This window comes from Watersipora subatra, chromosome 4 (genome assembly GCF_963576615.1).
Source record: "Watersipora subatra chromosome 4, tzWatSuba1.1, whole genome shotgun sequence".
Lineage (NCBI taxonomy): Eukaryota > Metazoa > Bryozoa > Gymnolaemata > Cheilostomatida > Watersiporidae > Watersipora > Watersipora subatra.
In genome coordinates, this window is record NC_088711.1 from 3455911 (window position 1) to 3480258 (window position 24348).

At 37.5% G+C, this 24348-nt stretch overlaps 2 protein-coding genes across 4 annotated transcripts in view; one reads left to right on the forward strand and one right to left on the reverse strand.

Moving 5' to 3' along the window:
- Nucleotides 1–1513, reverse strand: part of LOC137394585 (cytoplasmic tRNA 2-thiolation protein 2-A-like) — a 54072-nt gene extending 52559 nt beyond the window's left edge. Inside the window, exon 1 of one of the 2 annotated variants that reach the window (XM_068081318.1) lies at nt 1381–1513. The gene's annotated coding sequence lies outside the window, so the exon portion shown is untranslated. The remainder of the gene's footprint in view (nt 1–1380) is intronic. The other variant, XM_068081317.1, reaches the window with a different exon arrangement.
- Nucleotides 1514–1873: 360 nt separating this feature from the next.
- LOC137393766 (uncharacterized) overlaps nt 1874–24348 on the forward strand; it is a 28190-nt gene continuing 5715 nt past the window's right edge. Inside the window, exons 1-11 of one of the 2 annotated variants that reach the window (XM_068080455.1) lie at nt 1874–1948; nt 7299–7408; nt 7962–8066; nt 8743–8845; nt 11224–11350; nt 12132–12196; nt 13633–13736; nt 16508–16546; nt 16817–17033; nt 20284–20508; nt 21940–22000. In XM_068080455.1, the coding sequence (XP_067936556.1) occupies nt 7312–7408; nt 7962–8066; nt 8743–8845; nt 11224–11350; nt 12132–12196; nt 13633–13736; nt 16508–16546; nt 16817–17033; nt 20284–20508; nt 21940–22000 (1143 nt within the window). In that variant the 5' untranslated portion in view covers nt 1874–1948; nt 7299–7311. Of the gene's footprint in view, nt 2003–7298; nt 7409–7961; nt 8067–8742; nt 8846–11223; nt 11351–12131; nt 12197–13632; nt 13737–16507; nt 16547–16816; nt 17034–20283; nt 20509–21939; nt 22001–24348 lie in introns of both variants that reach the window. The other variant, XM_068080456.1, reaches the window with a different exon arrangement.

Consider the following 24348-nt stretch of genomic DNA (forward strand, 5'->3'; position numbering starts at 1 on the left):
TTTTATTTTGTAGGCTTTTGCGATGAAACAATAGTAACTCTTTTACTTTTTGCATTATGCAGTAAGAATTCTCAAACTTTAGGTTTTAAACTAAAAGAAAAAAAAAGAAAGAATAGGGCTAACATAAATAGACTTTCATGTAAAACTCAGAATATAAATGTCACACCATTCATACTTGGGTTTTAAACTTTGCACAAGCCTTTGACAAAGTGCCACACCAGCTTCAAATGCAAAAGTTCTCAAATATACTCCAAATGAGCAACCAAATGATCAACTTGGTACAAGACCTTCTCAACTATGAACAGAGAGAATTAGAGGACTGTTATCAGCTGAGTTCTCCGTAATATCAGGCATCCCTAATGGCTCCGTGCTGAGACATACTTTATTCTTGAGAGATATATATGTATGATTTTCCTACTTACATTAATTGCAACACTAGTTTGTTAGCTGATGACGTGCTTCTTTACCAAGTTGTCACTAACAGTGACGACATACATAAATTCCAAGCTCACATAGATGCGCTGCAGCGATTGGATCAAACATGGCCTATGTTATTCAATGTTGAAAAACGCTTTATTCTAGAATTCAATTAAACCATTTCAACGCCCCATGTTGACTATCTGCTGAATGATAAAATACTTGAGATTGCTAAAAAACTAGGAGTCATCCTACTAACAGATTTGAACCTTGGAAAACACATCCAAAACAACATATGAAAAGATAAAAATAAACTCAGCATGATCTATATGATGCTCCCAAATATGCATAGGCCTACTGAGTCTCGTCTGCTTGCACACACTAGCCTGTGTAGACCACATTGGAATATGTCGCTTCTGTGTGGGATACTCCTCTAGATAACTTCGTAAATGACATTAAAATAAGTATATCAAAAGTTAGCTGCATTGAGGCACAATACCTATTACAAAGCAACATAAATTTATTAGTGATGCGCATCACTCAAACTGTTCTCGTGTGTAATCAATGATATACAGCCCCCACATGGGGGGGGCTGTATATCATTGGTGTAATAAAGAAAAGCAAAAGAGAAACGCTGAAACAGCAAAATTCAAGTGTCTTAACTTAGTATTACTTTTGAGCGAATCAAATTTTAACGAATTATTAGTTTTACTTTTATTGTATTCTTGTAAAGAATTGAGGCCTGAAGTAGTGCAGATTGTAATGTAGTTTATTCACTGACGGAAACACACAACTTGAACTGAAAATTTTGTGGGTATTTATATGGAACCAAAAGCAGCTTTATAAATATTAGCTTAGTATATGGCGAAAATACAATAGAGCGCTATATGGCTATCTTGCTTCAGATGTAAACAGAATTGTTATAAGCAAAAGGATTACTATAGCCATAAACTATTATCTCACAATTGTCACAATCCCTTATAGCTCAATAGCCATAGCAACTTTCTTTGCTATCCTAAGCACTATATTAATTTTGTTCAAATAACAAAATTATATGAAATAGTATAAGTGTCTAAGGGACAGATACCGATTGCACCACGATGCGTTGATTAAGAAAAACATTAACCTGGATCGCTACGAAATAACCTCGGTCTATCGATGAAGGTTTCCTAATCCTGCTGCAAAATCGGGCTCGAACAGGTCTTATCCCACAACATAATGGACGGGTATAACTGGAGTATCTCAGAACCTGGTTGCAACCTCAGAACCTCTATGTATGCATGCATACATGCATGTATACATAGAGGTTCTGAGGTTGCAACCAGGTTCTGAGATACTCCAGTTATACCCGTCCCAACATAATTCCCGTACATTAATGTACATGTACAGGTATTCTCAACTCTAGGCGGAAGTAAATGGAATTCTTAAAAACGGGTTTCGCTTCATGCTCCGCTATGTCAATACTGCAGTACTGACGAACGCGGGGTTGAGCGCTTGGTTGACGCGAAGGAAATATCTTACCTCAGACGAGGTAGAACTTCCTAGCGATTTAATTTAAATCTAAAGGGAAGCCTCTATTTATTGGGTTTGTTTTGAGTCAGGGTATAATTTGGAGAGCAGCACACTGATGCTTAGGATTAGTGAGTTTTGGTTGTGTGCCCTCTGATGTCTCGAATTGTTCGAGGCAAAAAGCTATTGACGTAGACATTTTTGTTTGTTGTTACAGAGTTAAGTTCTCCCTGGAGGCTTTTCTTCTTGTTATTGTCATATTTTCTCTGTCTTAGTTGATTTAATCGTATGCTTCAAAGAGGGAATGGTGTTTTTTTCGGGAAACAGTCCCAACATCGACAAGTCCGAACCTAGACAAGTCCCAATCTCGACAGAGGTTGGTCCGAATCTAGACAAAGGTTGGTCCGAACATCGACAAAGGCTGATGCAGTTTTACAATAATTTAATCGTCAACAGATAATAAATGTCTTTTTGCAGTTGTATCCTCACTTCAAAAAATAAAAATCAAAGCTACTCACTGAAGTTTAGATTTCAAATAAAACATTTTGCTAGCATAACAGTCAACCATATTTATGATTGTTACTTGTTTTAGCATTCGTTCTATATTTAGGTTTGGCAAAATATTGTTAAGCCTACATAAGCTGGGGAGTGCTGCATCAAATAGATCACAAGATATTTTTGCGCAAATAAATCTTTTACATATAAATCGCTCATTTACTATGAAAATAGTAGATGGTAAAATAGTAAAACTGCTGTCGAGATTGGGCCAACCGTTGTCGAAATACAAACTCGTCGATTTTCAAACCAGTCGAGGTTCGGACTATAAACCGTTTTTTTCATTTTGAAGAATTCTAATGAGCAGACTGAGTCGGTGGCTTTTTTGCCTGTCTTCCAGTGATTTTATACCTAGTTGGTTTCTTGCTTCCGAAACACTTTCCCCACGCCCTCTCATGTTATTTATGAACCGTATAGCATCATTTTGTACTAGCTCTATGCATTGGATTGTGTTTTTATTGGTTGGATCCCAGACTGCATCTGCATATTCTAGAATTGGTCTACATAGACTTGTGTATGCGAGCAGTTTAGCCTCCTTTGGGGCACTATACATCAGATGTTTAATTCCCCCCAGTATTTTCCTTGTTTTACTACATTTGCTCTTTATGTGTTGATTGAATTTCAGATCCGACTGGATGATCACACCTAGATATTTTGTGTCCTCTGTCCAGACAAGAGGCGAGTTTCCTAGGTTATACGTAAACTGCTGGCTCATTGTACCAAAGCATATTGCTTGGCACTTTTTCTCATTGAATGGCATTTTCAATTTTTTTGACCAGTTGTACACTTCGTTAATGTTATTTTGGAATATTTTGGCATTCCCTGAACTACTAACTACTTGGTAAATTAGTGTGTCATCAGCGTAAAGGCTAACATTGCAAAATAAACTTTCGGGTAGATTGTTAATGTAGCATAAGAAAAGGGTAGGTCCCAGTACCGTGCCCTGTGGGACTCCAGATGTTACAGCACATTTCTGAGAACTCTTTACGTTGAGTACTGCAGATTGTTACCTGTCAGATAGGAAGTCGTGGATCCAGTTAATGAGTTGTGTGTTTATCCCCGGTATGCTTTGTAGTTTTTCAAGGAGCAGTAGATGTGAAATTTTGTCAAAAGCCTTTTTGAAATCCTTTTTGAAAAATTTTTGATGATGGCGTGAGTGGTATGGCCATCGTCTGCTGCTTTGGCCAGTCCGTTGTATGTGGCACAGAGCTGAGTTTGACAGGACACTCCCCTCCTAAAGCCATGTTGTCAATGATGAAATGCATCATCAAGTGTCTTGTTTAGATAATGCAACACTATGTGTTCCATCATTTTACAGGGTATGCTTGTGAGTTATATTGGCCTGTAGTTATTAGGTAACTCTGGGTCTCCCCCTTTATGTACAGGGGCTACATTGGCATATTTCTACTGTTCAGGAAGTTTTCCAGATTTTAGAGAAGCTTTGTAAATCAGTGCTAGTGCTTTCGTAGTGGTTGGCAGGTCTATTAGCATATCAGTTTTTCTACTGTAATTCCATCAGATCTTGGTGATTTTCCATTTGGCAAGTCACGTATCAAACATTTTGTTGAAGGTCTGTGGCACACAATTATTGTGTCGCTAAATGCAGGTATGATTAAAACACTAACAACTGGTTACTGCTCTGTGACAGTGTTTATAAATAAACAGTTTGCTGACTGTTACTGCAATTTGCAACGTTATTATTAGGCTTGTACACGGTACGGATCTTGCAGATACACGTAGATCAATAAGTCTAGATGGATAATATATTGCGCGCCGTAACTCCTATTTGCTGTTAATCCTTCATCAAATTCTGTATTTGAGTACTTAATTTTAGTAACATTTAGTAGTCATTCATGTATCACAGCAAGTGCTCGGCCCCGCTCACTCTGATGGTTTCAGCAGATTATAACGATTTAATTTCAGCTCTTCTCTATTGGGTCCAACAGGTTGTATTGTAGAAATCTGTAAGTTCAGTGTACTCTCTTGGCTGCAGCAGAGAATAGTGAGATGATAAATTCGTTAAAAAGATACTCTGTTCATTAATGAGACTTGTGATATTTTCTTTTTTCTTCCTCTCGATGAATTTGCTTCACTGATGGGAAAAATATAATGTTAGAAAAGTTATTCCTTCTAACCTTTCTAAAAACAATAGTGGGATGCACAACCAGGCGTAGCAGTTTATACGATATGGTGCGTTTGCGCATTGTCAACAGATAAAGTACCTGCAAAAATTTCCACTCAATGCTGTTAACTGCGCAAGGTAGTGGTGTGTTGGCTGATGGAAAGCAAGTTGTTCTTAGAAGTACTAAAGCATTAAATTTTGACTGGTGCCAATTCCGCTACAGTCTCAGTTTAAATTGGTTGTTGTTGGCGGTTACATTCGGCTTAGATTTCTTGAAGGCTAAGAAGGCATGAATATTTGCTCTTATAATTGAGGCAGAATTGATTTTCTTCATTTTGTGTGGAAAATTAGATTGGGTGTAAATAAACCTAAGCGATATTGTAGAGATGAAACTGGTACGGTATTGCTTACTATTGGTGATGAATAAAAGTGTGTTACTGGCTATCAAGTTGTAAATAAATGCTCCTTTTTGTATAATACATATAATGGATGAGGCCTGTCAAAGGTTGACTTGCAACAAAACTCACATTACAGTTATTTAGTATCAAAAGATTCACCATGTTTTACTCTGCTGTGTTGTAGGTGCAAAGTATGTGGAAATGTGATTACAAGCTTTTGAAAGCTCAAAAAACAACAGTTAATCGCAGTCATCACGAAAACGCCGTAGGTTGGAATCCTTTTATTTTGATGACGTACTCAACTTGACGAAAGACCAATAAAAGGCTCAATATAAAACTTCTCATAGCACTAGTTTATGACAAACACTTCGGGTTCTACCAGAAAGCCCTTATCATGTATAGAAGCTCGCTACGTTACAGTTTCGTTTCAGCTTGGTCTAATCATCTAGTCGTAATCAGATCATGTGACCGCTATTTCCTGCTAAATGGCGCGAACACTTTCTGCAGCATTTTTCGTCTATCAAAGGTGACCAACAGGCTCTTTATGTTTATCAGAGGATGATATACACTCCTTCGAGCTAAGGTTAAAAAATTAAACTAATTTTTAGGCTAAGTTTTGAGATATCAGTGCTCAAAGTGACAGTATTATGTTAATGTTGAAATAGACGCGCAAGGACAATAGACATGGTTTTATTGAATGCCTGAAGTATATTTGTGAAAATATTTCAACGAATGAAGTTGCATGAAAGTGTAAACAGAAGCATATCGTGTTCAACTACATCCCATTTGAGCCGTTATGGAGAGAGATTCCAACCTACGAAGTTTTTGTGATGACTGCTATTAACTGTTCGTTTTTGAGTTTTTAAGAGCTTGTAATCACATTTTCACATATTTTGAACCTACAACACAACAGAGTAAGACATGGTGAACCTTTTGATACCAAATAACTGTAATGTGAATTTTGTTGCAGTCAGCCTTTAAGAAAAGATTAAATCTCATATAGGAAAAGCATAAGTGATTGGTGAAACATGGGAGAGAGTACATAGTACACACATCCTATATACCTTATTTAGTTGATAATAAGTTAGTTGGAAAAAAATTTGTCAACAGTTTTTCAAAAGAAAGTAATATAAAATATGACCATATTATTATGTAGTGAGTATGGTGATTTGGTGTGACCTACATAACAGCCAAGTTTTAGCCTGGTAATGGAAAGGATGTTTAACAGATTGTCATGCGAATCTTGGGTAGCCTCATGTCTACTACAAAATTATTTGCTCTCATATCAGCACAATGTACAGGGCATATTGGTGTAGTATATCTACATGTACAACACCATGTCAGCACAACATACACAGTATGCTGCTGGTCAATAATCTTGGCTCAATATACTACAATCACTAGACTGGGCTTTTTTGTAACCCACAATACATCCAACTATCTTATCCTAAGTTAGAAATAACAGAAGGTCCACAACCAATAGCAAAAGTCCAACAACCAATAGCAGAAGGCCAACAACCAATAGCAGAAGGTCCACAACCAATAGCATCTAAATATTTCCAATTATAATAGCTATAAATATTATAACATAACTTATGTCAGAACTGATAGGCTAACTCATGGGACCGCAACCATTCGCCAACTATCAGTATATCTGGCCTGTATCCTGTTTACATGATTTAATTCAGCAAAATAATATAATGAAAATTATTTATTGGTGCTCAAGCATTTTTGCTAATAGGTTCGTTTTGTGTAAACAAGAATTAATGGCTATGTATTTACTGTCATTCCAATTTTCAGGCTTTTAACTTTCTCGCTCACGCGCCGATGACTGACCAGATTACACGATCTTTATGCTAAGGTTCTTTTAAAAAGAAAGTTTTGTGCAGGAACTCAGTAACGTCGTTATGCAAAGCATAACAACATTACTGAGTATACTCACATTACTGAGTAACAAGTATATGTTAGTACTTTGCATAACTACTACTAAATGCGCTAAAGAAAGCTTCTCAACATTGATGCAAATAAAATATTTTTTGCGAATCATTTTTTTAAAAGAGGTTCATATCCTGTTACCGTGGTACTGTAGACAGATTAATTTGAGATATAAAAGTTTCGCCTCCATTTTTAGGGCCATGGAAACATAAAATTTTTGATGACTTCTGAAGGCCTACAATATGATATAACATTGGTCTGCTGTGAAAAAGTGTTACCCTCATCCACACTTGCTCTGATTTTAATGGAATATTTACGGGATCAATAATTGAGTACTGTCAATGCTTGTTTTATTTTCAAAGTTGATGAATCAAGATGGCTTATCGTGAAGAAAGCAGCAAACAAGCGCCTGGGTTTCTAAAAAGGGTGACTAATTCAATCAGAGAGATGGTTGGAGTCTCAAAACTAAAGAGTAAGTGGCTTAACAGTTATTCTCCAGAATAGAGTAACGTTGTTCTTTGAAGTAAGTAATAGTTATTCTTTAGAGTAAATAGCAGTTGTTCTTTAGAGTAAGTAACAGTTGTTCTTTAAAGTAAGTAACAGTTGTTCTTTAAAGTAAGTAACAGCTGTTCTTTAAAGTAAGTAACAGTTTTCCTTTAGTGTAAGTAACAGTTGTTCTTTAAAGTAAGTAACAGTTGTTCTTTAAAGTAAGTGACAGTTGTTCTTTAAAGTAAGTAACAGTTGTTCTTTAGAGTAAGTAACAGTTGTTCTTTAAAGTAAATAACAGTTGTTCTTTAAAGTAAGTAACAGTTGTTCTTTCAAGTAATTAACAGTTGTTCTTTAAAGTAAGTAACAGTTTCTTTTAGTGTAAGTAACAGTTGTTCTTTAAAGTAAGTAACAGTTTTCCTTTAGTGTAAGTAACAGTTGTTCTTCAAAGTAAGTAACAGTTGTTTTTAAGGTATGCATAATGTGTTAAAGATAACTTTAAAACAAAAGTTTTGCTTATAGCATTTGTTCTTTTGCAGGTATCAAAGATATCCGATCTAGTGAGAACGTACTATACCAGGGATATTTAAGAAAAAGAAACACTGGAGCACTAGGAAAAGCAATGGAGAAAATGAATTTTCGCTGTAAGTATAATTGATAGAGATGGTGAGCAAAATTAACACATACAAATGTTTGTAGAGTAAAACGGTAAAAACCAAATATGCGTATTTTCATTTCCTTTTATCATTATGAATACATCAGCCAAGCTATAGTGACATTATATTAACTACATAAGGGTAAAGCTTATCATGGTTACGGTGTGACAGGCTAGTATAATGAACTAGTCCTTTCTAGTGGTATAGTTTTAGGTAATTCTATAAAATCTAAATGTTCAGATTGTTTCTTCTCAGCCCCGTTACAACCAAATCTATGCGAGTATTAGGACTTCACTTAAGAACAACTACACCCACTTCTAATGTTTCACTTTCAAATGCTTTCTGTTTACATAAGAATGCTATCGCTGAGTGTCTAATTCAAACACTATAGATTACTGGATGTTGTCAGCTCTCCTGTTGTTCAAGGATATAAACACGGAGAGTGAGTTGGACTGTGAGAGACTCTCACATTTACTTGGATGATGTTGCCATCCTGAATATTCAAAAACTCGTTCATGTGTTTATAGTCAACCTGAGTGCGTGCTCTTCGTTTCAACTGTTTGCAAAGCTTGGCTCCCGTTCAGACACCACTTAGTTAAAAGCTCCTAAGATGTATTAAGCAGGCGCTTGTTTGCTTTATGAGGTCTGACTTGGTATGTTGTAGGGAAAAGGTTTTATGTTATCATCACCGATCAGTTTATTTACTACTACCAGTCGGATATGTCGAGCAAGTTGGTCGGCAAGTTCTCTCTGTATGGCTATAATGTGTAAGTTAACTATCTCTCTTTCTCGACCTAATCACGGCATATGTTCCGTGTTGAGACGCCATAGTCGAGCATTTCATCTACAAGCCAGCTCATGTTCTTATCATTCCAGTAGTTTGCACCGGATCTCTAAGGCACACAATAAAGAGTACACAATCTATAATAGATCTGTTGTTCGTGAATGTTTTCCACAAGAAGGTTTAGATTCATTCTTATCAAATGACCTTAGTTTACTAGTTTACTAGTGGCTGCAGTATATTGAGGCAGCATTATTGATAAGCAGCTGTACACTGTGCTGACATGATATTCAGCTTTCAGATATGCTGTTGTACATGTATATGTACTGTAGAAATGCTGTGTCAATATGCTTTTCACACTGTGCTGATATGAGAGCATATCACTTTGGAGCAGACGTGAGGCCAACCACGATTGACATGACTAAATCAATTCAACATCCACCTTCATTACTAGGTCAAAATTTTACTGCTATGTGGGTCACACAAAATCACCATACTTGCTACATGGCCATATGGTCATATTTTATCACTAATGATAAGTGATACGGTTGCTGGCTCAGAGTACAGTTAGTGTTATGGACACAGTTGATGAAATACTCAAATAATATATAGTAAAAAAAAAGCAAAGGTTGTAATATATGTACACAATATACTTTCTTATTGTGTACATTGTTTAAGCGATGAGTTTGCTTTGTATAGACCTAGTATTATAAGTTGGCTGTCAGGTTGGTTATCATTGATGTGCATTTTGGTTTTGCTTTACCTAGGCTCTCGGAATCACCGGTTGGTGTAAGAAAAGGTCTTTATCCTTGTCTTCATCCTTATTGAGTTGTGAGCCCATTCCTCCATTTCTACCCTTATTCCTCCATCCATACCCTTATTCCTCCATCCATACCCTTATTCCTTTATCCATACCCTTATTCCTCCATCCATACCCTTATTCCTCCATCCATACCCTTATTCCTCTATCCATAACCTTATTACTCTATCCATACCCATATTCTTCCATTCATACCCTTATTCCGCCAGCCATACCCTTATTCCTCCATCCGTACCCTTATTCCTCTATCCATACCCTTATTCCTCCATTCATACTTTTAATCCTCCATCCATACCCTTATTCCTCCATCCATACCCTTATTCCTCTATCCATACCCTTATTCCTCCATCCATACCCGTATTCCTCCATCATACCCTCATTCCTCCATCCATACCCTTATTCCTCCATTTCTACCCTTATTCCTCCATCCATACCCTTATTCCTCCATCCATACCCTTATTCCTCTATCCATAACCTTATTTCTCCATCCATACCCTTATTCCTCCTCCATCCATACCCTTATTCCTCTATCCATACCCTCATTCCTCCATCCATACCCTTATTCCTCTATCCATACCCTTATTCCTCCATCCATACCCTTATTCCTCCATTCATTCCCTTATTCCTCCTCCATCCATACCCTTATTCCTCCATCCATACCCTTTTTCCTCCATCCATACCCTTTTTCCTCCACCCATACCCTTATTCCTCCATCCATACCCTTATTCCTCCATCCATACCCTCATTCCTCCATCCATACCCTCATTTCTCCATCCATACCCTTATTCCTCCATCCATACCCTTATTCCTCCATCCATACCCTTATTCCTCTATCCATAACCTTATTTCTCCATCCATACCCTTATTCCTCCTCCATCCATACCCTTATTCCTCTATCCATACCCTCATTCCTCCATCCATACCCTTATTCCTCTATCCATACCCTTATTCCTCCATCCATACCCTTATTCCTCCATTCATTCCCTTATTCCTCCTCCATCCATACCCTTATTCCTCCATCCATACCCTTTTTCCTCCATCCATACCCTTTTTCCTCCACCCATACCCTTATTCCTCCATCCATACCCTTATTCCTCCATCCATACCCTCATTCCTCCATCCATACCCTCATTCCTCCATCCATACCCTCATTTCTCCATCCATACCCTTATTCCTCCATCCATACCCTTATTCCTCCATCCATACCCTTATTCCATGCTTACTTGTTGGTATCTGGCGCTGAGTTCATATCATTAACTCGTTTTAGAGGGAATGAGCATAAGTATGCATGTTGCTCTCTAGCATGTTTATAAAGAAAATCGCTCTATTATCTCTGCCCATGCTCTAACTGTCTTGCTCAGCATTGAATCAGCCAGTCAACTCTTTTTGCTATTTCTTGTTTTAAATGCTTTTGTCATAGCATAACTATTGAAGTTATTCACTGCGTATTATATTATATATTATATTAAATTGAAATTGGTTAAAATTGATGATATTTGACTAACTCATCATTACAAAACATACTAGACCTCAAGGTATTTTAGTGTGAAGCGTCTCTCACCGGATGCTGAAGCTAAGATTCCAGATAATGCGATCACTGTGGAGCATGCCAGCAGGGATCCCAGCTGTAAAAATTACTTTTTTGCTGCATCCCATGATGCCGAGTGTCTGGTAGGTGTGCCATCCCGTTCTTTCTTTCTTCACTTAGCTTGTTCATTCGCTGCTTCTGTTCCCATTGATGGTACTTCTTACAAACAGCTTGCTTTGTTTCTCACTAACCCTTGCCTCATGCATGTGAGGTCTGATGTGTTGGTTTTTAGTTGTACTTGTGGATTTTCTACACATAAGGGTATGCGATTGGGTGATGTGTGAGGTGTTCTGATCGCATGCCCCTGACAATTTTAGGAGAATTACTGTAGTTGTTTCCATTAAGACACCGTAATATTGACCTTTCAGACACCGTAATATTGACCTTTCAGACACTGTAATATTGTCCTTTCAAACACCGTAATATTGACCTTTCAGACACTGTAATATTGACCTTTCAGACACCGTAATATTGACCTTTCAGACACTGTAATATTGACCTTTCAGACACTGTAATATTGACCTTTCAGACACTGTAATATTGTCCTTTCAGACACCGCAATATTGACCTTTCAGACACTGTAATATTGACCTTTCAGACACTGTAATATTGTCCTTTCAGACACCGCAATATTGACCTTTCAGACACTGTAATATTGACCTTTCAGACACTGTAATATTGACCTTTCAGACACTGTAATATTGACCTTTCAGACACCGTAATATTGACCTTTCAGACACTGTAATATTGACCTTTCAGACACCGTAATATTGACCTTTCAGACGCTGTAATATTGACCTTTCAGACACCGTAATATTGTCCTTTCAGACACTGTAATATTGACCTTTCAAGTTTCTATTGCAGGTGTGGGTAAGGGCAATCAGATCTGGACTCCTGGCAGCCAATTCTCGTCTTATATGTGATGCAAGGTATCATTGAAAGTATTTACAATCCTTCAGGCTATCTTAATGGCTATCCGCAACTCTCTTTTGTGCACATGACTCAACTCATGGTCGTAGAGCTCACAATTGCACTCATCTTCTCGAAATCCCATAGCCTATAATCCCATAGCCTATAATCCCATAGCCTATAATCCCATAGCCTATAATCCCATAGCCTATAATCCCATAGCCTATAATCCCATAGCCTATAATCCCATAGCCTATAATCCCATAGCATATAATCCCATAGCCTATAATCCCATAGCCTATAATCCCATAGCCTATAATCCATAGCCTATAATCCCATAGCCTATAATCCCATAGCCTATAATCCCATAGCCTATAATCCCATAGCCTATAATCCCATAGCCTATAATTGGCAACATCTTTGTAAAAAAGTTATTACACTAGAGATAAATCTACTTCACCTCATTTTACTTTTGAAGAAGCAAATATAGGACAAGATGAAACAACTTGATCATCACCAATGTATATATATTTTTTGCAATATCCTTTGCTGCAGTCATTAAAGATTTGCACATCTCATAAAATATTTGCAATACTAGCATGCACCTACTTTTATGAATTTGATGTTGTAAGCACTTTTAATATCAATATCGCACTTTTCCGGAAATTTCAGAATATAAATGCAGGAAAATGTATAAAACGTATAAAAGAAACAAAGTCTGATAAGTACTTCAATCTGTGACAACTTAGTTGTTTTATAGTCAAATGTTTCTGTGAGCTTATAGGAATCCATGGCATCCATTTGCACCTATAAGGCTTCTTTACTGCGCATCTGTCAGCCATGAATTGCGGTGTAACTTTAAACAGCGATCAGCCTGCTCTCCATGCGTCTGGCTAAAGCTGGTAGAAAATTTAGCTTGCAGCTTTCATGGTCTGTGAAGCTAAGGCACAAGTTGCCCATCAGAGGTGAACTACAAACGACGGAGAGTCTCTACTTAGTAATCAGGCAATTTCATGTGCTGCTTAGAATCCATTCACAAAAGAGAAGTTGCAATTGTCAGAAGTCAAAGTAATAAGAAAATACAATTAAAAAAAATATTTTCATTTTTCAAATTTTAACTTACCGGTACTAGTTATAATATCTATAAAAAAGTATAGCATGACAAATACTACAGAAGTATTCTAGAAAGAATATATCCAATTTTTTTAAAGGTTTGTGATGAGGTTAAAGATATTTTTTGTGGGCTCCACAGATTTAGGAGGTTGTCAAACTCAAGTGTTTGAGCTTTGAGTGTTTCAAGCAGTAGCCTCTTAGCTATAATATTATAGAATATAATAAAATAATATAGTATATATAATAAAATAATATAAAGTTGATATTATGACTATTTACTATAATATCAACTTTCTATTTACAACTGCTTTTTATTTTTGTATCTCTGTTGGACTATTTGTAGCAACTCTTCTTCATCTCGTGCTTCTGACAACCTTGAAGATCCTATATATCCATCGGAGTCATTTCTGAAAGTCCAAGATTCAGATACATACAGTGACGTGGACAGTGAGTATTCTTTAATCAGACACTTGTTGGCAGCTGTCAACAGTGGCAACAAGTCTGGTTTCTTCCTGCAAACATCAACCTAATCTGAGCAATTCTCTAATATACAGTAGATATGCTGGTAGTTTCTGTATGCGGTCTGGCGGCCTGCCAGCAATTGGTGTCAGCGACAATGAAAAGTTGCTTTTGCAAACAACATTTAGTTACATCCTGGACTCAAAACTTAAAGACCAACTGTGCTTTGTTGCTTGTTCACATTCTAGTTGGTATAATAGTGACTGCAGTAGTGGGACAATATTAGCAACGTGTAATATTATGGTACTGGTAGGTAGAATGCTTAGGTGAGGTTTATATGCGGCATATAGATTTCTAGATTTGAAACATGACAAACTGTACGTGCTCTTACCAGTGTAGTGATGGCACCTACCTGTAGCTCTTGTCACCACTGATGGCACCTTCCTGCAGTTCTTATCACAGCTGATGGCACTTACCTGCAGCCTTTGTAACTAGTAATGGCACCTACCTGCAGCTCTTGTCACTACTGCTGGCACCTTCCTGCAGCTCTTGCCATTACCGATGGCACTTACCTGCAGTTCTTGTCACTACTGATGGCACCTGCCTGCAGTTCTTGTCACTACTGATGGCATTTATCTGCAGCCACTTGTGCCTAACCGTGACAATCGATGTTCTGTCCTGTGTCTCATGATAGGGTGCTTCGCGTTGAGTGCTTTAGAACTGATGACAAATATGCACTGTTAGTGTGTGACTAGTGGTGGGTGGCTATCGACTAGGAGTAATTGTTGACTATTAATATGCACTGTTAGTGTGTGACTAGTGGTGGGTGGCTATCGACTAGGAGTAATTGTTGACTATTAATATGCACTGCTAGTGTGTGACTAGTGGTGGGTGGCTATCGACTAGGAGTAATTGTTGACTATTAATATGCACTGTTAGTGTGTGACTAGTGGTGGGTGGCTATCGACTAGGAGTAATTGTTGACTATTAATATGCACTGTTAGTGTGTGACTAGTGGTGGGTGGCTATCGACTAGGAGTAATTGTTGACTATTAATATGCACTGTTAGTGTGTGACTAGTGGTGGGTGGCTATCGACTAGGAGTAATTGTTGACTATTAATGGGTGGCCAATAGTCAGGAGCAGTTGGTAACTAACGAAAGAATGATAACTATTGGATCACTGGTTTTGTGGGTCACTGGATCACTAGATCACAAGCATTTAAAGGATAGAAAAGCTTAGATCTCAAAATTAAATCTCTAGTAATCTCCGATCCTCCAGTTTTGCAACCAAATTATTATAAAATCTCAGATCTCACAAATTTATGGTACAAAAACATTGTACCAGGTCAGTGAATGTCTATCCCATTTGAAGCAAAAATCACTTTATGACTCAGAGTTTTGGACCAGCTAACATGTGTTTAGCAAACTTAAAATCAAACAAATTTTCAAAGGCAGAAGCAGCTGCCCAGCTTGTTTGGCAAAGTAATTGTTATAAGGCGTTGTCGCCATGCAGATTGATAGGAAATAACATTAATTAAAAAGTATCTGATATATTTAGTTTGACCCTCTCAAGATTGGTATCTATGAGAAGCCTCCATTTTCCTAAAGGCAGCTTCACACTAAATCGCAGTATGTCGTCGTTAGTCCCGCAGTACATCGGTGATTCTCTGTGATAACATTGCTCACATGATCACAAATTCATTCATGTTTACATCCGTGGAATACTCTTTGGTATAGCGTTCTCAACTGCCGTGAAGGGAAATATAAATCAAGCGATCAGTGACAGCCAATAACCATTGCCGAAGTAGCTCACATTGTGTGGACTGTCGTGGTTGCTCGGCAAAATATCGAGAAAGTCTGACAGATGCAATGTTTCCCGATATATCTGCGTTGCCGTAGCGATGCCATAAGTTTACGGTGCGGATTATGAATAATCATCGAGAGGACAACTCCGAAATGCGGCGATACAGTGTGAACCAGCCTTGCAACAACATTGATGAGATATTTCAACTTTTGAAATTTCTTGTTTACGTAAACTGTTTTTGTAGCAGGATACCAAGGGTTTAATAGTTGAGGAGGAATTGTGGTAAATTAGTTTACCTTGACGTACTGCTTTCTAAAGACAATTTTGTAGTACGTACGCTAAAAAATATTATTTTTATAATTCTGTAGGGCCTGCAGGCTATGGCTATGTCTATATTGTACTATGGCATTCTATGGCTATGTCTGTTGTATTATGGATATCTAGTTGAGGCTGTGTCTATTGTACTATGGCTTTCTAGTTGAGGCTGTGTCTATTGTACTATGGCTTTCTATGATTGTGTCTATTGTACTATGGCATTCTATGGCTGTGTCTATTGTACTATGGCATTCTATGGCTATGTCTGTTGTATTATGGATATCTAGTTGAGGCTGTGTCTATTGTACTATGGCTTTCTAGTTGAGGCTGTGTCTATTGTACTATGGCTTTCTATGATTGTGTCTATTGTACTATAGCATGTTTACAGATATTGAAAAACACCACTACTATTAGATTGCGGCTGTTTTGCAGTTTATTCTTTAATGGAGTCACAGAGTTGCCTGTCTCAGCAGTTTATACTTGAAAGCAGAAGCGCGTTTTATAAATAAGTTGGTGTCTACATTTGTATTTGTTTTAATGTCAGTCTGGTTGAGTATTTTTTTTTCTTTCAAATTCTGGTAGGATTTAAAACTTACCTTGCAGCTTCTCAGTATATAGTCTGCTCTTTTTGGTTTGCAGGTAATTGCAGCGATTACTCTACCATTAAAGACATAGACAGTGAGTATTCATTTGCTATAAATTATTTCAGCGAGCGACTCTCTGATAATAAAGGTCTAAATATATAGCATAAGGCACACTAACTGTTGCTCTGAACATGAGCATACAATTCCCGGTGAAAACACAGAAAGGAGTACTATAATTATGTTTTTATGCAAAGATGTGTAGCAGTGGTTGCCGTGTTTGCTTCCTGGACTCTTCGTTCACGGGCCATATATCTTTTATGTATTCATCACACAAATCTGTGACACATTTTATTTCATCTTCTAGTAAGTGAGCCCCCTGTGAGGCCTCCTAAAAAAACTCTAGCGAGTCCAATCACCTCACCTACCGAGTCTTACATCGACTTTGACAATAACAAAGCACTACATCAACAGATTGCTACAAAACGAATTCCGTTGCCTCCTGTGCCCCACGAAAATAACAACAAGCCAGTGACTCCCTCCCCTCCACCCACTCCATCATCTCATCGCCCTCATGGCATAAGGTGAGGGTAATAACTCTGAGAAATTGTAATTGCTCTAATGAATGTTAAATCTTTGTCTCAGCTATGGTTGAATACTAGACTTTCTACCGCAGTAGTTGCTGACCATCGCTCAGGAGACGCTCAGCAGACGCTCAGCAGACGCTCAGCAGACGCTCAGCAGACGCTTAGCAGAAATGAAAGAGCATTTTTGCATCATTGAAGAGCTTCTCTTTTATGCCATATTCTTGCCAGTACTGTGTAGGCTTTTTTATATAACATTGTTAACTACCCTCAGACCTCAGCATACAAAGCTGATCTATTCCTAATAGTTACCTGGATGTTGAAACCTATATTTGTTGCAGCAGGTATTCGAATAAGACATAGTGTTTCATGTCATTTGTATTACCGCCCGACACTTGATGATAAATATTTGAGCTAACTACGTATAGGTAACATTAAAATTTCTACATTATGTAAGCTAGTGTGAAACACTCATTGTAAAAACTACATAATATGTAAGAAACTAAAATAAAGTATTTATCATTAAAATAATTTTTATTGCCACTTCATATTGACATAAAAGACATGGAGTTGAGGTGCAGTCTTATGATGGACGGTGTATAGATAGACGGGGTCAGAGAGTGATAAAGACATGGAGTTGAGGTGTAGTCTTATGATGGACGGTGTATAGATAGACGGGGTCAGAGAGTGATAAAGACATGGAGTTGAGGTGTAGTCTTATGATGGACGGTGTATAGATAGACAGGGTCAGAGAGTGATAAAGAGATACCGAGCTAGTCCAGCTTATACTAGGTGAACTTAAAATAATTGTAACTTATTTATATATTTGTTTATATATATTTTTTGAATTTTGCCTTTCATTATCAGGTCATGATCATGATCAGCCATTTGTTGAGCCATTTGCTAAACTCAGTTTTTTTTACATAACGTTCAGTTGTTTACTAAGTGATTCCCTGAAGATTTTTCAAGAATTGATTTAAATATATCCATTTGTTGTTCTGTTATTTGTTATTTTAATGAAAAGCATTGTCACACTGGTCTTTTTCGGAGCCATAATTTTAAAATTGAAAAAGAAGATATGAAACATTGTTTCATATTATTTAGGCAATGTGAAATCAAGCTATGTGAAGGAGAACCTTATACATGGACTGATTTACAAAACTCATGTTTCGCAAAGTTTAGGATGTCGTATGCTTTTTACAGCTCTTCACCAAAAACACTCCCTAAGACTGCTGATATGTTCATATTGTTGTTGTTGGCATCAGAGCCATGATAATTTTTGTTCAAACTACATGAAATTTGTAACTGAATGTTTGTAACTACATGAAATATTTGTAAAACATAACCTGGCATGTTTTTAACTAGAAATTCCCCTGTCATACAGCCCATGACCAAAGTGATATTGGAAAAAAGAAAGGGTATTGATGGTTGAGAAATGCAATATTAGCAGTCAAATGGCACTGCAGTGCAATAGGATAACTGCAATGGTAGCTGCAATGGTAGCTGTAATGTACTGGGTGTTATTATGTACAACAAACAGCATTAATGAAAGGAAAAGATTATATGTTTATATCTCTCCTCCGCAATAGGTGAAATGCAATATTAGAAGTAAAATGCACTGATATTATTAGAATAACCAATATTATTAATATAGTAATACAGTAATAATAGAAAACCAATGCACAATTTTGTTTACATTTCAAAACGTCATAGCTAACAATATCAAGAAGTTGTGATATTTATATAGATTTTTAGAAAATCTATTTAACAAAACTATTTAGAAAAAATAATAATAGTAACATATTGCCCAACATCGGTCACTATATACTTCAATCTTGTGAATTCGCATGCTAATTCTTATAATTAATTCTTATAAAATTGAATAATTATTCTTATAATTAAATATTATAATAATCTCATGAGAATGCTTAGGAAAAATATCATCATCATTTCCTTTACTTTCACTGCTTTGAACATCAGTTGGAATGCCAAAGTACTCATAAGTGTTCAAAATGTCAGTTACTTTGAAATCAGCAAAAAAGAAACAATTACTTTTCAGTACTTCTACGTTAATTACAGAAACCTTTGGCAATTGGACAATGCTATAGACTGGTGAAATGTGCATGTTTTTTTTGTGTGAAATGCGCACTACTTAGTGGTTCTATTCTCTGTCGCTCGGCGTTTTGTTTGCTGATCTTAATTTTGATAAAAATAAGGCTTGTCAAGTTTTAATAACGATTTCAAGCCGAATTAATCTGTCTATTTATGTATAATCCGATCAGATGGGTAAGGTTTAGGAAATTTTCTACAAATAATAAAGACTTGGTAACATATTTAAACAGGTTTATATGTGTTTTTTATCGTTATTATACTTAAACGACTCTATTGAAAAATGGTTAAATTTGTTGATGAGATTTTGGTACAAGGGTCTGCAACGGCCGTTGATGAATAATTTTCGTGAGTTATATGCACATATGCATTTATCATAAATCTCCCAAACAATTGCTTCGCTCGTGTTTGGTCGTGGGAATATTAGTATTGTTTTACTAGCCCATTTTGCACAGCTTCTGTTTTTTATTTTATCAATGTCAGTCGTTGAATGTCTTGATACAACATCTATTATTTTATTGCTAAACATGTGAAACATGGTATAAAATTGGATTCACTCATTACGTGTGTCTCTTTCTCAAATGACGGCTAGAGCTGGCAACAGTGAGCCCATGACATGAATGCACATGTAGGATATTTAGCAACGTGTTGAAGAGGTGACCACGTCGGAGTTTAAGAGAGGTTTTCTACATGGGTGTATGTTGGTTTGGAGCTGAGCTTATGTAGCTGAAGCCAATAAATTTGAAAAACAACGGGACTGGTCACGCTTATTTTTGTTTGATCACGCACAACTGAACCCACCTTTATTTGGGCTACCAGTTATTTGTGAATTCACTTCATTTTTTCGTATCAAATTGGTTGAGTCATTATTTAAAATGCGACAAATATAGTCACACAACAATGGAATAGGAAACGATGAGAATGAGTTTAATTTCTTGAGTTTGATTTGGCTCGTGCGACTGCTTGTCGTAAACTTCGGAATATGTTTGGAATATTTCGGAGCATATCTTGGGACGTAATACTTCCCAAGATATGCTCCCGGGAAGTGTTACTTGGGTTGCCTTGCTACCACCCTATTCTGTCAGTCTAGTAACCTTGTAGTAGTCACTCTAGTAGTCTTGGTCTACCTTGCCTCTTATAGCTCTCCTCCAATTGTGAATAGAAAAGAGTTGGAAGCTGCGGTTGGCCGACACAATCGGCAAATAGTGACTTCAGTTCCATCAGACGTAGCCCCTATTCCTAATGTTTTTGAGCCACCAAAACCACCTACGAAGCCAAAGCCAGGTCAGAAACCAGTTCTGCATGTCAAACCTCGGGTGCAGTCTGAAAAAATATACTGGAACGGTGCCAAAGAGGAAGGAAGCAGGTCAGTTTTAGCCATTCCTTCTATTTTTCTAATTAGAAACAATTAAGTGCTCATTTCGCTCTTGTTAAGTAAAACTCGATCATCATTACCAGCAAATCACAGCCAAAAGTCTCAAGATTTTGTTCACCCTTCTGCTTATTGAAACATACTGAGGTACTGCATTTGCACGTGGCAGACCATCAACACAGAAGAGTTTACTCATGGCTGAAATTAGTGCCTAACAACATCAGATGTTTGGATAGAGCATATCTGTTGGTAGTATTTCATAGACCGATGGTGATTGTGGGTAGAAAAATGTGTCTTACTTTAGTAGCAGGCTTGGTTAATGGTTAAGGTGCTAGTTTACGATCAGTAGATCGGTGGTTTGAATCACAGAAAGATCGTTGGTTTTGTTAGGAAGGGCAGTCAACTACAATTGCTCGTGTGCCACATCTCATGAGTCGATGATCACAATAAAGCCCATACCAAGAGGAAGACCTTTTTTGCAGTGATGACCCCTAATAGGAAAGGTCAAAAGTAGATGAAGCATTGTGATAGGAGACTCATTTGCTTGAATAGAAGATGTGATTAGATAGATTAGATAAAATGGTGATATTTCTTTAATGATGCAATAGAATCACTGTTTTCATGGTGCGCAGTACTGCGATGCAGCCCCCTCCAAAGTCGAGGGGATTGTACGTTTCCATGCTGCGCAGTGGTTTTCAGTAAATTAGCAGAGAAGAGAATTTGTATAAACCGAATCGCCTGTTGGAGAAATTGAATCGATCATGGATAGCGCACGTCAGAAACGGTCTTTTTATGATTCTGTCATCATTATACTTTTATTTACAATACACATTCTCAAGGTTTTACAAACCTTAACACAATTTTTACAAAGTAATATATTTTTAATAAGCATTTTTAAGCAATATATTATTTAAACGTTAATTTAGGACTTGCCACCTATTTTTCGAAAAGCGTTGGCATCGATAACAAAGTCTAGGAAAGTAATCACTTCATCATCCTCGTGGGTGCCGACCATAATTAAATATAGGTGAAAGAAGATCGGAAGAATAGAAAAAAAAAACAAGATTAGCGGGATAACATTTGTACTAGTTTATGGCCCTCGAAGAATCCGTCTCCACGGCATGAGAGCTATGCGCAGCCACTGCGCAGTTGCTGTTTCCTTGCTGCAAATTTGCACTGGCTTCGCACTGATCAGTGCGCAGTGATTTTAGTGCGAAGACGTCGTTTTCATGATTCGGAGATAGCGCAACTCCGAAACACTGCGCATCATGGAAACATAGTGGTTAATCGGCAATGTGATTCATACGTCTGTTTGGTGCAGTGTTTACTGAAGCGCTCCTATAGCAAGAAGGTGTACACCTACAGATCCCTACTCTGTTGGTGAACCTTTATACCATGATAGCTCTACTTATGCACATATTGTAGAGTGATAAAGGCAGCCTCTCGGGGTATGTTTTTGGTGAGGAGAGGCACAGATGGTCGTTTGGTATGTATCTGTTATGTTCCTGTATGAATAATAACACAAAATGTGGTTTATTCACTCTCATAGTATCTATTGCACTGTTGCCTTCCAGACCTAGTTTATATAAGCCTCAGCTATGGCTATCTAATAAATAGCTAAACAAAAGCATTACTTGTATTAGAATATTTTAGCTATATTAGAATAGATAGCGCAAATTTAGCTTGACTTAAGCTTTATGATGGCAATCTAACACCTCCTCACTAGTCTGGAGATAATATGAACAGACGAAACGTTACGGATAAAATTGTGTTTGCTGTCTCCTTCTAGATGACCTACGTAGATTATCTGGTCCATAATCACTGTGTAGAGGATGTCTAGGATTTGGTCTCTTTGGTTGACGCACTGGTTCTTCGGGAGGTACCGGAATAGGTAGCCTGTCACTATTTTTATCTGATGTTTGATATATATCTCCAGGGTGTAGGTCTTCTTCTGTGCTAAATCTAGGTTGTAGTTGTTCTACATGTCTCCTCCATGTAGGTCCGCGTGGTCATACTCTAACATTAACACTTCGCTGGCCATAGACTTTAGTCACTAATGCAGGAACCCATCGAGGCTGATTAGATCTTCTAGGGCCACAGTATAACGCATAGCATGGATCTCCAACTTGATAGCTGTGAATCTTGTTTACCGTGTCGTTCAGAAGCTGTGTATTTTTAGATTGTTTTCCTTGAGCCGAATGGGCTGGTGATGGAATAATTGTGTCAATTTTGCATCGGATTTGCCTTCCATGTAGCAGTTGGCTTGGTGAATATCCAGTCTCTAAAGGTGTTCTTCTATAATGCATCAAGAATTGTAATAATGCTGCATTAGGTGGTAGAGTAGACTTTTTCAAAGCTTGTTTAAACGATTGCACCATTCTCTCAGCAGCTCCATTTGTTGCAGGATGATAAGGAGCTCCTGATAAATGTGTAATTCCTCTTTCTTTGCACCACTGTTGAAACTCTTCTGATTTAAAGGTAGTAGCATTGTCTGTAACTAATGTGTGTGGATAGCCAAAGTGTGAAAAATCTTGTTCTAAAAGATCAGTAGTTGATTTTGTCGATGTAGAACTGGTCCTGTGTATGCAAGGATATTTAGTGTAAGCATCTGTGAGAACTAGCCAGTTACTTCCCATAAAGTTGACAGCATGATCTAAGTGTAAACGACTCCATGGTTTCTCTGGTAGCATCCACGGATGTACAGGATACTTTGAAGGTAGTCTCTGATTTTCAGCACACGATATACACAACTTGCTTGTCTCTGCAATGTCAGCATCCATTCTAGGCCAGTATACCGCTGTGCGTGCTAGCTGCTTCATCCTTTGTATCCCAAAATGTCCGAGATGCAATATCTTCAGTACTTCTTTTTGTAAGCTGGTAGGAATTACTACTCTGTTTCCATAGAGTAGACAACCATTACACACCGATAGTGAGTTTTCTAACTTTCTAAATTCTTTGATTTCAGAAGTAGCTGGAGTCGCTTCCTCTCGATGTGGCCATCCTTCTGTTGCATATCTCATGACTGTAGAGATAACAATGTCTTTAGAAGATTCCTTGACTATTACTCCTGGATCTGTAGGGTTAAGTTGAGCTCCAATAGTTTTAATAGTGCAAATGTCTACGTCAGCATCGTCTTCCTCTCTGTCAAACTCAACATCTGGTCCAACAGGTAGCCGACTAAGAGCATCTGCATTCCCATGTTTGTTAGTCTTTCTATATTCAATTTCATATTCATATTGACTGAGTAAGAGAGCCCATCTTGCTAATCGGTTAGCAGCAAGTGCAGGAGTTCCTTTGTTAGGTGCAAACATAGATGTCAATGCTCGATGGTCCGTAATGATGGTGAATTTTCTGCCATAGAGAAATTGGTGAAACTTCTTCAACGCAAATATGATAGCTAGTGCCTCTTTTTGAATCTGACCATATTTTCTTTGGGTCGCCGTCAATGTTTTAGAAGCATGCATAATAGGTCTTTCACTATTATCCTCATATCTGTGAAATAAGACAGCTCCAATTCCTTTTTCGGAAGCATCACATGCTATTCCTATAGGCAACTTTGAGTTGAAATGTGTAAGAACTGTGTCAGCAGTCAGCAGTTGCTTTAGCTGAAGAAAACTGGTTTCCTGTTCTGCACTCCACTTCCACTGCACATTTTTTCTAGTTAGTTGGTGTAATGGTTCTGTAATCGTTGATAGGTTAGGTAGGAATTTGCTGTAGAACTGTACTGATCCAAGGAATGAACGTAAACTGTTTATGTTAGTTGGGGCAGGCATCTGTTTAACAGCATCTGCTTTTAGTCCTTTAGAAATTCCTTTTGCTGAAAGGTTATGACCA